Genomic DNA, 13,587 nt, shown 5'->3' with positions numbered 1-13,587 from the left:
TAGAAAGGAACTTGGAATCTGCAGGAATCGGTAAGAACTGAACTTTAGCTCACTATGGATCTCTGCCTTGTGAATAACTCTCTCTGCAGAGCTTTGCCAAAAGTGAACAGCAATCTCAGTTGTGGAAAAACTGAAAGGAAAGTAGAGTTCAAAAAGTTCAGTAACTTAACCTGAACTGCACAAAAAACTGCAGACATGTTTGATACTTGCCACATAGGAGTAACAATTCATTCACTTTCATCGTGTGGGATGGAGCTTATTAAGCTTTTAAAGCAAACACCTGAAAGCATTTAACATTCTGACACGCCAAACTTCCTTAAGAGGAAAAAGATACAACGATTTAAAAATATGTAACCAAGATAACAATTTGTATCTATACAAAGCATATCTTTTGTAGCACGAAGCAGCTGGCAGGGGAAGCAGTTTGCTCTTATTCAGACTTACAATCCTGTTTCATCCCAAAGGCGATGCATCTCTGCAGCCTACAGTACTGGCAGCGATTCCGGTGGTGCTTGTTAATTACGCAGTCCTTTGTTCCTCGGCAGGAATAAACCAAATTTTTCCGTATACTCCTTTTAAAGAATCCTTTGCATCCCTCACAGGTTACTGCTCCATAATGACGCCCTAGTTACAAAGCAACAGAAAACCTGACATTAATTTTACAGTATCATATTCATTTTATAGACTTGACATTTATTAAAGACAAAGTATTAGCTATTTTACCCAGAAAAGGAACACTTGTTTTTCCCATTGCAGATCTTAAAATATACTGGGGCTATAAAACATAAAAAACCAAGAACTATTTTTCTAGTTCAAAGCTCTTAAACAAGATTTTACAAACAAGCAAGTTGCTTATCAAATTATTTCCTTATCTGTTGGCAGCAGTGTTAAAAAACACTAAGAAAATGGGTCAGTAAGAATATAGCAAAAAAAATTTAATTTATACATTCCTCTAGTGATTTTCCTGTGATTTCTCATTACAATTTCAGCTGTAGAAATTGTATGCCTTAAATCTAACGCAACAATGGAAAGTGCAAACATGGCATTGACAGCATGAGGCAATCACTTCAAAGCTTTATTTTCACCTTTCATTTTCCTAACAGGGTAATGGTATGTCCATAGTTCTTGCAGTAAAACATCAATGAAAGAATAATCTAAAATAAGTAAAATGGTTTTTTTGAAGACCAGTTCTGCAAGTTTTCTGTATAATATAAAAATTTCTATAATATACTACAAAAAGTAAGATTTTATTTTTAGAAGTAAATTATTTTGATTTTGCATAAAATAGAAACACTAATAAAAAGGATTGATGAAGGCATGCTTGGCCATTACAACAATTTTAATTTATGAATCCTTTACATATATATGGCACATTACAAAATAAATCACAAATATAACCTAATTTAGGAGAAAACATTTTAAGGTTCTTTCCTGAAGTTTCTAGAAATTCTGACAGGTTTTCTAGATTCCTCTATGACAACCTTTTTACCACTACTAAAATGTGAAATTTCAAAAGCATCATATGTATTAAAAGAATATTGTCTGAAACATTTTAGTAGCAGCTGGATTATGAATATTCATTCTGCAAAGTAGCAGGGCTGCTTTTTCACCTACTCTTTTGATGTAGCTTCTTGGATTCCAGCTTGGAAGTATCTGCAAAGCAGTTTTCATGACAGTGCTTGTCACATGGGAGGCTCCCCAAAACCTGCAGCTGCTCAGAGGAACATGGCACTCTCCCCAGAGTCACTACCACTGCCCAATATTCCAAGGGCAGCACAGGAGGAAAACCTCCTTGGATCTCCAGCCCCTGAAGGGAGACTCCAGCCCTCCTCTGGGGAGTCAGAGAAGTTTTAACAATTAGAACATACCGAACAGATCTTTGCCTTAAGTTTGGCAAGAATTTCCTTGAGATGGGTGAGGTCTGACAAGTATTTAGAGCTCTAGCAACTGTATTTTTTATGTAAAACTTTGCCAATTTTTTGAAAAAAATATTTAATATATTTTACTTTCTAGCAAGCTGGCTCCCTGCTGAAGGGAGACCTCACAGTGGTCTGCAGGTTCCTCACAAGAGGAAATGGACAAGCAGGCACTGACCTACTCCCTCCAGTGCCAGGACCCAAGGAAATGGCACAAAGCTGGTAAGGGAGATTTTAGGTTATATTTTAGGAAAAAGGTTTTTCACCCAGAGGGTGACTGAGCACTGGAACAGGCTCCCCAGGGAAGTGGTCACAGCACCAGCCTGACAGAGCTCAAGAAGAGTTTGGACAAGGCTCTCAAGCACAGGGTGTGACTCTTGGGGTGTCCTGTGCAGGGCCGAGAGTTGGACCTCAGTGACCCTTGAAAGTCCCTTCCAACTCAGGATATTCTATCATTCTATGTAAAACAACAATAAATTCTATCCATGGATACTAGAGTACCACTTAGTGAAATTCTCCACTGCGTGTATAGAAATTTATACATGTATATGCATGCAAACTGTTACACAGCTTCAGAAGAATTTTAAACTGCCTTTATAAAATTGCACCACCTTAAAAAAAAGAAAGAAAAAACCAAATACCTGATGCTTTGTCTCCACACACAACACACAGATCAAACACTTTATTTAGGCCCTGTTCATTGGGGGAGTTGTCCGTTAAAATCTGAAAAAAAGTGTGAAAGAATTTAATTTTTATTTTTCTTACCATCTAGAAATAATAAAATATATCTCATGCTCGTGGTTTTTGTCTAAGATAGGGGACTAAATCTACAAAGTATCATGTTTTCTTGATTACATCTAATACTGCCATGCCACTGTGCTCCCTTTTCAGGAGCGAACAAGAGTTTTACTTGTAATGCTTTTGAGAAGAATTCAAGATCTCATTTCTCTAAATACTACTTTTGCAAAATGGACTGACATTTTGAAAAACTTTCAGCATCTGCATACTCTTACCATTTGTTCAATTTTATATTTATATACTAGTGGTTCATTGATAGTACAAAAGAGATGGAAGCACTGAACAGATGGAACAAAAAAAAATTCTTGCAAAGGCTACTAGACCTACACAGAGGTTTATTACCTTCTTTTTTTATAATACACATAAATATGGACCAAAAGTAAATGTATTCTGGACACAACCTTTAACTTCCAACAGGTATATAGCTTGGCTTTCAGGACAGTTTGACATTACTAAAATATTCTTGTCTTGTCTCAGTCATTTATCTCTGGCACCTGTAAAGCTTTGTTAAGCCCATAATTTTAGAACCCCAGTACTACAGGGCAGGCACCAGAACATTTCACTTAAATCTTTGAAAACTATCCCACCACAACATAAATAAAGCACAGAAAAAAATCCATTTAAAAAAGGAACATACAAATCACAAGTAACAACCAAACATCATCTTGACATAGAGAAGAAAAAAATGTTCTTCTCATTCAAAAGAGAATATAGTTTAGAAGCTTTAAGAGTTTTTAACTTCTACTGTGCCTTAAAGGGAAGCCAGACTCCACATTCTTGCTTTGCATGTTCAGAACATGACCTCTGATAAAAAGGGAAGTAACCAAAACAGAAAGTACTCTCTCCTCCAGAGAGAAAATTTAGAAATTGTGCTTTTTAGAGTTTGGAACATAGTACAGATGATGTATGTAGGAAAGTTTAACAAGCATACTTCTTTCTAGTTAGCCTTGTTACCAATGCAGTCTCTGAGATTCATCTAGTATGTTTTCTTTAAAAAAGCACCTTTTTAAGAAAAATAAAAAAGCAACTTTTTAAGAAAAATAAGATGATGAGTTAAGAGAATATTAACCTATTGATCCTTCCAAATTTCCAGTAGTAACATTATGTATTTTCATGATATTATAGAAAATAGAAATTCTAAGTCCTTCCATAAATTAAAGCTGCACTGAAATGGGAAGTTCCACATAAGGAAGGACTACAGAATCGGCCCATGAGGAGATAAAAACCCCAGACTCAGAGAACTTATGAACTGACTTTGAACATGAAGAATAAAAATTTATTATTAATATGAAAAAGAGCCACTGAAGTTAAAATAGATGATGGGAGAAAGGGTCTTGCCAAATGAGTCAATGTAAAGATAAGGTGCAATAACAGAGAGGTTTTTGGCAGAACAAACAAATGGGCCTTTCAAGTGAAGGCTACAGAAGAAGAAGAAGAAAACAGGTGAAATTGGAGATGGAAAGATCATTTGAGGGAGAAAATACAAAAGACCCCAAAGGAATGCAGGTGAATGGCAAATGAATGGTACTCTGTATTTCACGAAATTTTAAATGAACAAAGGAAATCTCTACCCATATATATCCGAGGACAACAGAACAATTTAACTGGAGTGACAGAATACCCTGTTGCTTCTCAAACTGATCTGTTTTGCCCAAATGATACAATCAGAACTACAGCTTTCAATTTTTTTTACAGATTTCCTCTTTTCCTGAATTTTGCCTTATAAACGAGTGTGGCATACTTCTCATCTCTTAAGTTGTCTTTGAAAATAATTTTTATGTTGACTACTCATATCCCACTAGTTTATATTTTTGTTGAGGCTTATCTGAAATACAAAGTGTATAACACTAAGCATGCTTCAGTGCCTCTCAATAGGATTGGCTTTTGCTACTGGTCCTATATTCACAGTAATCAAATTCTTTGGAGCAAGGACCTAGGGTATCCATTTACAAAGAACTGTGAATTTCAAAAATAGTAATATTATATAATACAGAGATTCTTTTAAGCTTACACAACGTGTAGGTAGTGAATCAGTGGACTGGTTCACAGAAGAGCACAAACTGAACAGTTAAAGAGTCTGCAGCTGAAAAGAGATTGCTTGAAAGAGGATTTTGTAGTGATCTATAAACCCCCACACAAATCCTTAATAGTATCTTCCAGTGCAAGAGACACCTAATTAAACAATTCTCTCAGATGGTCAAATAATCTAACATATTCTTGGCACCATAGGATATTATACAGAATAAAGCTTACATGATCTATATAAATAACAAAAAAAGGTTATTTAAATTTAATAGCAGCTATCAAATATGATGGTCTAACTGCAGTCTCCAAATCAGGAGGTTCCTCTGTATCATCAGCTAATGGAAGTAAAAGGATATGCTCAAAAAGATCATTATTTACTTGGCCATCTTTTAACATTTTTCCTTAAGCAGCTGTTTATGGTCACAATGTTTAAGTGTTTGATATGAGACTAAATGGACTGCAGCTATCTGAATGTAGTCTGGCCCACCACTGATGTATTGTAACAGCAGCATAAATGTGTCTGGGTGGAGCACATGCAGTAACTGTAGTGCAGCTGGATGCAGTATCCTCCTACTTCATGCTGAAGCAGGTCACATCTCCCAGCTCTTCTTGCATGTTTCTGACACTCTTCACATCAGTGCCATGCCATCCCTGCCAGGCTGGGACAGAAAGCTTGGAAGTTGAAGGGTGGCAACTAAGGACATGGCATATACAATGTGCATGGGAGTAAGGTACACTGGGGACCAGCTAAGGGAGTTACAACCCTGCCTAGCTACAATATCACATTAGTAAACACAAAATCATTAGTGTTATTTCCTCACCCCCATAGAGTCATGTATTGCCCCACTAAATAGTCTGACTACTGCTGTGGACTACAATTCACACAGCTGAACAGCAGTTGCAACAGTGTGCAAAAAGGAAAACCAGCAAAGGGAAATGTTAAGAGAGAAGGACAATGGAGAAAAGTGAATGTTTTTCAACAATACATGAAAACAGATAGAGAGTTAACGAGCAGAAATAAAGGACTGTTGGCATGGCAGAATCTGGAAATGACAATAAAAGTAACTGTATTCTTCCTAATGTCATGAGCCAACATATAAATTTTAAAAGCAAGAAATTTACTAAAAAAAGTTTTTTCATAATTTTTAAATATCCACAATGAATCGTAGTGCAAGGAAAATTATACTTAAAAAAAAAAAACCAAACCAAAAAGGAGAACCCAGACAGACTTATTTGGAAATAAACATCTTTTCTTATCCCATTTGAATGAAAAATATGAAATAAAGTGGATTATCTACCTGGATGTGTTGTGCAGATATATCAGGGGATGCAAAAAACAGTTGGTTGACACCTGCAGCATCTGGAGTTGCTAGGATAACTTTTCCTGGAGTGGAATCTTGTCTGGCAAGGATCACCTTGCTTGGGGTAGAGCCATCATGATTTGTTAAGATGAACTGCTTGCCTGCTGAGCTCTGATCAAGTGATGTAACAATCTGAATCTTCTGGCCCGTCTGCTGATCTGTGACAATCTAATAATACATTTATCTCAATTGTTATGGTGATTTAACCTTTTGGACCCAATCCGGGCACTTGAGGAAAATGGGATTTTGCCTTTCACATTTGAGAAGCAGGATCATCTTCCCATCCATCACACAAGGGGAAATTAAACTCAGGCAAAAACTTGGATTTTTCACTGTATTTGAAACACATTTCATTCAAGGGTGTTTGAAGTAAAACTTGAGTTTTGTACTCAATTTTTACAACTGACACATGTTTTTACAACACTACTGAAACTCCTGACAATTCTAACATCCAGAACTCAAGGCATGTCTGTAGCTGAGCCCTAAGATCCATCAGGTTATAAGAAATCTTAAATCTTGAATTCACTGCTCTCTACATGAAGCGTTTGCAGCACCTCCAAGGTCTGGTTACTTAACATGGAACTTCTTAAAACCACAAACGTAGATGTCCAAGTGAAAAAAGTAAGCAGTAAACAGCAGGAAAAGCAATTATATTGTTGCACCTGTATATACATTTTAGGCTTCATTTTGTGGGGACCTTTTTTTACATAGACATTTCTAAATAAATTAGTGAAACAGAATTTCCTTCCCTGCCTTTTTTTCTTTTCTTTTTTTAAGGAAAAAGAACAGATCTACGGTGTGTTTTTTTCCATTTTATCCCTGTTTTCAAGCACAAATACAGCGGAATTTTATTAAATAATCCTCCACTTTCTGCCAACTTTGTCAGAAGATTATAATCCTCAGAGAAAATAATCGGGATTATATATATTCCATTATAAATCTCACTTTTAGTCACTGCATATCTCCTTAAAAATGTCTATATGGAAAACTGCCTGGTTTATTCTGGAGACTAAGGAGAATTATCCTACAAAGACTGTTTCCTGCAAACTATTTTGAATTACAGATCAATAAAATATCTCCTATTAACTTGTTTTTTAAACTGTAGACAAACATTTATGTTTAACCACACATACCTACCATTCATATTACAGATATGAATTTAATTTTTATTACAGATGACATTTATTTAATTGTCTAATATTCACCATAACTTGTCCCCCATAATTGGGGTGCCAATATTAATTGTATTCCTAGGTGGAGAACTATGGCACAAAGAAACTGAATGAGGCATAATTTCACATGAATTCTTTATCAACTTTGCTATTACACCTTCACAACAGGCTTATTACTTTCTCTAAATGCCCAATGCCTGTGTATAGTTTGCATTTTAAAAAGATAAGCAGTGATGAGTATCCAATTTCAGCAGTTATAACGCAATATTGCCACTTTCAAATATTCATAAATCATGAGTTTCATTACACAAAACAAATGTGTTTCCTTCAGGTGGCCTTGTGCTCTTAACATTTTAATGAATGAAAACTCAAATCTTTTTTTCTACACAATATGATTAAAAGCATATCTAAGAGAAAAGTGCAGGTAAATGATGACATTCTAAATGCTAAAGAACAAAAGTTATCATGGGATTTGGGGCGTAGGGTGAAAAGACAATGCTAAAACATGACAATAATTATCGACATGATAAATTTTCTGTTCAGTTTTTTCATATATCCTCATGTCTGGGACCACATATGGCTACAGCAGACCATTATTTCTTCTTTAAATTCCTTTAGATTGGTTCTATATTCTTTAGAAGGCAAACTTCCTTGCCCTTTTCACTTCCCTTCATTCCTTAATTTAATTTTCTGTGTTCCATTTTCCTTCATTCACAATCTTTATTTCTCTTGTAATTTTTGAGTCTTTCCAAAGTAGCTGATATTCCATTTCCCTTCTTTCCAAGTATGTATTTTATTTGGATTAGGAGAAATCCAATGTATATTATGCTCAACAGGGTGCATAGATGTACAAAAACCAAACAGAACACTGCGCTGTTTTTTGAATGTCCAGACCTGCTCTTTGAAAGACACTCTTAACTAAAATCTGTCTCCATATCAAATCTTAAAAGCATAACTGTGAGTACCCCAAAAAAGGTACATATTCCATCTAGTTAGGTTTATAAAAAGTATACCCAAAAACCAGCATGCCCCAAACAGTAAAGACACAAACTTGAAGTACAGCTGAAACTATTTTTGGAACATATATACTAAGTCATCTTTTTTCCTACTGTAGCCCAGCTGTGTAATTAAAAAAATATATGTACTTGTAGATAAATATGGCAGGACAGTAGGCAGAAGAACCACTGATACTTCACCCAATTCACTTCACCTTCTATTTAACAAATAGAGTCCCAGTCTTCAAATGGGCTCCTGCAATCCTAGGAGGATGCCCAGGCAGTTTTCACTACATGATAAAGTAGGTATAGTGCTACATTAATATCCTTACAAAGTTATTCAACCCACACAAGTGATTTCTGCACCTGACAAGCATCTGACAACTGACAGAGCCATGAGAGAAAGCAGTTTAAACATTTAAGCACATTCTTGACTGCAGCTGACTCTTATGGCCATACACCTGCAAAACTTCCACCTACACTGCAATGGGGACACTGAAAAGTGGAGCAGTTCAGCACAGCACAACAACTTGCAATACCTAAATGTCAAGGTAAGAGAAAAACATTGTCAAAGGGAAGAGGAAAAACACTTATCTTCTGACCACGAATCCACCACGAATCAGTGACAACACATTATCTTTCTTAATAACCTGAAACTCAATATTGCTAAAACAATAATATTATAAAACAGGAATATATCAATTCAGGATTGACTGCATAAAAAATACACTACCCTCATGTATTTCAAATAAGCACCCTGATGATAATGGAAGATGTTATTTTCCTTTATTGCTTTTAAGCCTTGTTTGTTAACAAGTTTTGATTTCCATTTGAACATCATTTCAATAAATTAAACACCTCAGTATCTGTGTGTTCCTATTTTACAAAAAAGAAAATGTCTAAATACAGACAACTAATGCACTTGTTTATAACAGGAGCAACTTTGTGCAGAATGCCTGTTGAACGAATGTAACATTCAACTTTTCTCCCAGAAGAAAGCTAGCATTCCCTAAGAGTGAATAATGAAACATGTTTTAAAGAATCTTCTACTGAGGATTTGCTATTTCATTGTTTCAGATAATTAGGTGCATTTAATAATAATAAAGGAAAAAATAATGATTGGAAATATAAACTCAAAATTATTAAATGTAGCATTTATGTTGGACATTTCACAGAGATATTTATTCCTACAAATTACTTTGCTCTTCACATAAATCCTTCTCTGAGCAGTTTTTATTACTAAGTTTGATACTAGTGATGTTTGTGGATGTCTCTTGCAGGAAGGATGAGTGTTTTGACTGAGTGTTGTTCCACACACATCAAGAGACAACAGCCAAAGTGCTTACCATCCTTTTTGAAGACAGAATGCTGTTTAATTGATGAGCACAAATTAATTAATAAAAAGTACAGCTGGACAGGAAGTGTAGAAACAGAGCAGAGGGAGCTGAAAGAATGAAGACCTACATGATTGGTAAGACACACACCACAACTAGAGCACAGGTGGGGGGGTAATAAATCTAAAAAAAACCCATATTGTATGGGGGGTGGTTGTGAAGAGCCTTGGAAGTTTGAAAGCTTGCACATAATGCACCAAAACAGGAGAAAAACAGAGGACAATGTTTAGAGTGAAGCTGGTAAAAGAAAAAGCAGCCAAGATTATACTAGCAGCTGGCTCACTTAAATGTGTGCTTTTGTATGAACAACATATATCTGAGAATATTTTTTACATTTATTCTGCAGTTGATATTTTTCTCTACAATGAAAATTAAAAATAAAACTGATTTGCACTGACTTCTAAGGCATAAAACATAACATTTCTTTCCCCAAATGTTCCTAGTCTCCATAAACACATTTCTGTGTTAAGTACCTACATTGCCAAAAACTTCACTACCCTCACTTCAGCTGGAGGTTATTACTTGGCCAGGTTATGGATTATAATACCAAGAGATACAACATGGGTTGGGACAACCAAAAATCAGTATTCTTCTCAGATGTGAAGTTTCTCTGCACTTTTTCATTACTTCAAAGATACAGTGCAGTATTTCCCTCCCCGCTTCTGCTCCAAAATGTAGAAATCCTCCAACTTAGTTGAACTACCAAATAGAAAAAATATTCAACTTTCAAGGAATTGCTTCACCTGCAAAAAGTATTTTTCTGTTCAGTGATTTAGGATTTTTGTGATGTTAAAATTCTTACAAGGGAAAAAGAAAAAAGGAAAGAGAGGAAAGACTGGAATGCTGTTTTATTCCTATTTATACAGAAAGGGTCTCTGCCATTTGGGGCTGAATATTTACATTAAAGCAAGTAACATGATGAAAACAAAAAAGAACTGCATGTGGAAACTGGCAGAAGCAAATAGCTCATCTCTGCTTTTAAAATGCATCAGATGAAGCATACCTGTATACGCTGTGATAAAGAGAGGCCCGAATCTGCAGGGACAATCTGTATTCGTTGTGCTGTCCCATCCATTAGTGTTTGTGTACCACCTTCCTGGGAATGTGTAACCTAGAAAGGAGAAACAAATGTCATGGACTGACAACAGATACACTGTTTAAATGGAGCCACCACCTTAATGGAGTAAACCTTCAGGTTTCATCAACTTCCAATTTCTCTGAACAAGGCCATGGAAAGTCTGACAGTCTTATTCTATAAAAAATGTGAATGCTTGTAATCTAATTCAACACCTTAATTTTTCTAATTAGAAAATTCTGATTTAGACCCATTTCAAAGTACCCTCCAATGTGAAATTTACAAATACCTTAAGTGAAGCAATTAATTGTTGACACTTCCCTGTATGGCAACACGGACCTGAATATTTACTACTGTTGATATTCATGAGACACAATACCTACCATCATAGCTGTGCTATGTTTGCAATACATGTACCTTAATGGCTCACTTGAAGTGACAGAAGGTTTTTTGTATGGAAACACAGCAATTGGCAGTTTCAATTCTGTTTTTCTGTTAAAGAATTCTATACTGGAGAGCTATTAACAAACGTAGGGAAAACTAATAAATTGCGTAAAGTTCGCAAACAGTGAATCTTGTATTAAAATCTCTGTGTGAATGCTCTCAAACAAAATTCATTGAAGTATTTTAACAATTATCAGTATTTAAAAAATTCTTCACAGCCTACAGCCAATGGCATAGGGGGGAAGATATTGTGTTATTCATTACATTTTCTGTCAATAAAAATTAAGGACAGCTGCTATTTGTAGAGGCTCGATCAGAAAGGCCAGATTTTTTGCACTACAAAGAGAATTTCTCTTCACAGAGTTTACAGACAGCTTCAACCTGAAATTTTTGTCTTAAGTTCCCAGGTAACTCCAAAACCTTTTTGCTATTCACAAAACTGCCTGCAACATCCTACAAATCTCTATTACCAATAATTCCCAGTATTTACACCATTATACCAATACATCTCTGCACCTCATTGCCCCTCTGCCCCTCCCAATTAATATAGAGAATATATATGTATATTGCAGTAAAGGTACTATTTCATAAGAGTTTGTGAGGCTTTTTGTTCCTCCTGGATCAGCTTCCTGATTTTGCAACCATACCATCATCTAAATGCTAGTATCAGCAGACAAAAGCAGGCCAGAACACACAGCTCGAGGTCACTATGAGAGAGGGATGGGGTGGAGGGTAAGACTTCCCCTTCTAGCAGAAATACGAGTTCCCATTAGCCTATGTTGATTTTAAAATTTTGCCCAAAAAGGTGCTACTTTTGGTAGCAATCTCATAATCTACTTGCTCCTCTCCCCTCAGTGTGGTAGGTAAAACTGGCTGGTCGGTCATTCCGTGATCTGGAACAGCACACCGGTGCAGGCTGAAAAGCAGCCCAGCAAACAAAGGCTATTCTTAGCACAGATCTTCTTCAATCCAGTCTCCACAATGCTCAGAAGCAGATGCATCAGAGCAAATGAGTGAGGCTAATCTGCTGGGGAGATTACTTAAACTGCCAGCACCACCAAAAGAAATGCTTGTCAAACTACTGCTGAGTCATTTCTGTACACTGCTTTCTAAAAATACCCAATTTTTCTGAGTACAAGTACTTTTCAATAATATCTGCTTCTCTGCTTAAGTAAAGGACAAAAACTGTTCATCAACGAGCAGCATTTTCAGTTCAAGAGAGGTACTTTCAAGCACTGAAGCTCTGCATCAGCCACTCAAATCGACAGGCACATGTGGTGATTCAGAAGTGATTAAAGTTTTACGTGCATTTACCTTTGCTTTACAAAATAAGCTACATACTATAGAACTGCTTCACATTTGCTCCCTTAAAATGTCATGATCCACATGTACTTTTTAACCCCACAAAATGTCAGCTTGACAGTTTTACTTCTATGCAGAATACAAGGTTTTTTATTTCCGTTAATATTGATAAGTGTAACTGCAAAATTTGTTTAAAATTGTACTTTTTATGTGTGACAGACTGTTTCAACAATGATATAGCTTTCCTCTGTTACAGCAAATTGGCAGGACTGTGGAAATGAACCACCATAGTTTAGTGTATCCAGCCAGAGATTAAAGAAAGAATGCTCTTGGCATGTAGCTTTGCTACGTGATTCAAGAAATGTGGTCTTGATACAGAAATAGGAATTATTTTGCACTGAGCAAAAGATGACTAGCAGATGGCAGAATCTGAGCAACGACAATCACTCCACAATGCTCCATACAGACAGGGTTATATTTTGCTTCAATGTTTTGCTTTCATGTAAAAAGCCCCTAAATTAACAAAAGTATGTTTGTGACACCATTGTAAAACTGTTGTGGTAATTTTGTGATTTAAAATGCTTCATGAACAATAATTAACATTATTTAAAAAATCAAAATCTATGTACAAAACACTTCTGATCATTATTTTAATGAGACACAGAAGAATTTCCATTATCCTCAATAGTGGAACACATTTTCCTTTCAGGTCTTCTTCCTTTCAGGTTCTACTCATGTAAATTTTTCTTGTAAATTCAATTAAAACTACTTCAACAAGAGTATTATAAATGCTAGCAAAAATACTGCTGAAGCTCTCTAGATCTTAAACTATGATTTTTCAGTGATTAGGAATGCCACCAAGCAGTTACAGCCTGTATGTAGGCAGGAATGTAAGTTATTGCATGGAGGCCCCTGTGAGACTGCTTTCCTTGCTGATTCCACCTTTCAGACAGCACATTCATGCATGGCATGGACCTTTGACAACCATTTTGGCTTAAGGAGTCCCAGCTTGCACTGCCCTCAGGGATGCTTTTCAGTCCTTCCAACCATGTGCCTGGTTGGGCTGCACCTCGTACGAAATAAGGACACTGATCACAGCCAACAG

The 13,587-nt window shown here is 36.1% G+C and overlaps 1 protein-coding gene across 11 annotated transcripts in view; it reads right to left on the bottom strand.

The window, feature by feature from the left end:
* NR2C1 (nuclear receptor subfamily 2 group C member 1) overlaps window positions 1-13,587 on the bottom strand; it is a 47,548-nt gene that overhangs the window by 18,284 nt on the left and 15,677 nt on the right. For 7 of the 11 annotated variants that reach the window (XM_071423269.1, XM_071423266.1, XM_071423268.1 and 4 more), the window contains 4 exons: window positions 10,665-10,772; window positions 6,038-6,268; window positions 2,558-2,639; window positions 445-624 (listed from right to left, as the gene is read on the bottom strand). In XM_071423269.1, coding sequence (XP_071279370.1) covers window positions 445-624; window positions 2,558-2,639; window positions 6,038-6,268; window positions 10,665-10,736 — 565 coding nt within the window. In that variant the 5' untranslated portion in view covers window positions 10,737-10,772. The remainder of the gene's footprint in view (window positions 1-444; window positions 625-2,557; window positions 2,640-6,037; window positions 6,269-10,664; window positions 10,773-13,587) is intronic. The other 4 variants (XM_071423273.1, XM_071423274.1, XM_071423275.1 and 1 more) reach the window with 1 other exon arrangement.

The sequence above is a fragment of the Agelaius tricolor genome, unplaced genomic scaffold (genome assembly GCF_023055355.1).
Source record: "Agelaius tricolor isolate 1412-34295 unplaced genomic scaffold, bAgeTri1.0.p SCAF_3, whole genome shotgun sequence".
Lineage (NCBI taxonomy): Eukaryota > Metazoa > Chordata > Aves > Passeriformes > Icteridae > Agelaius > Agelaius tricolor.
Note: the sequence above shows the minus strand (reverse complement) of the source record. Positions and strands in the feature narration are given on the sequence as shown.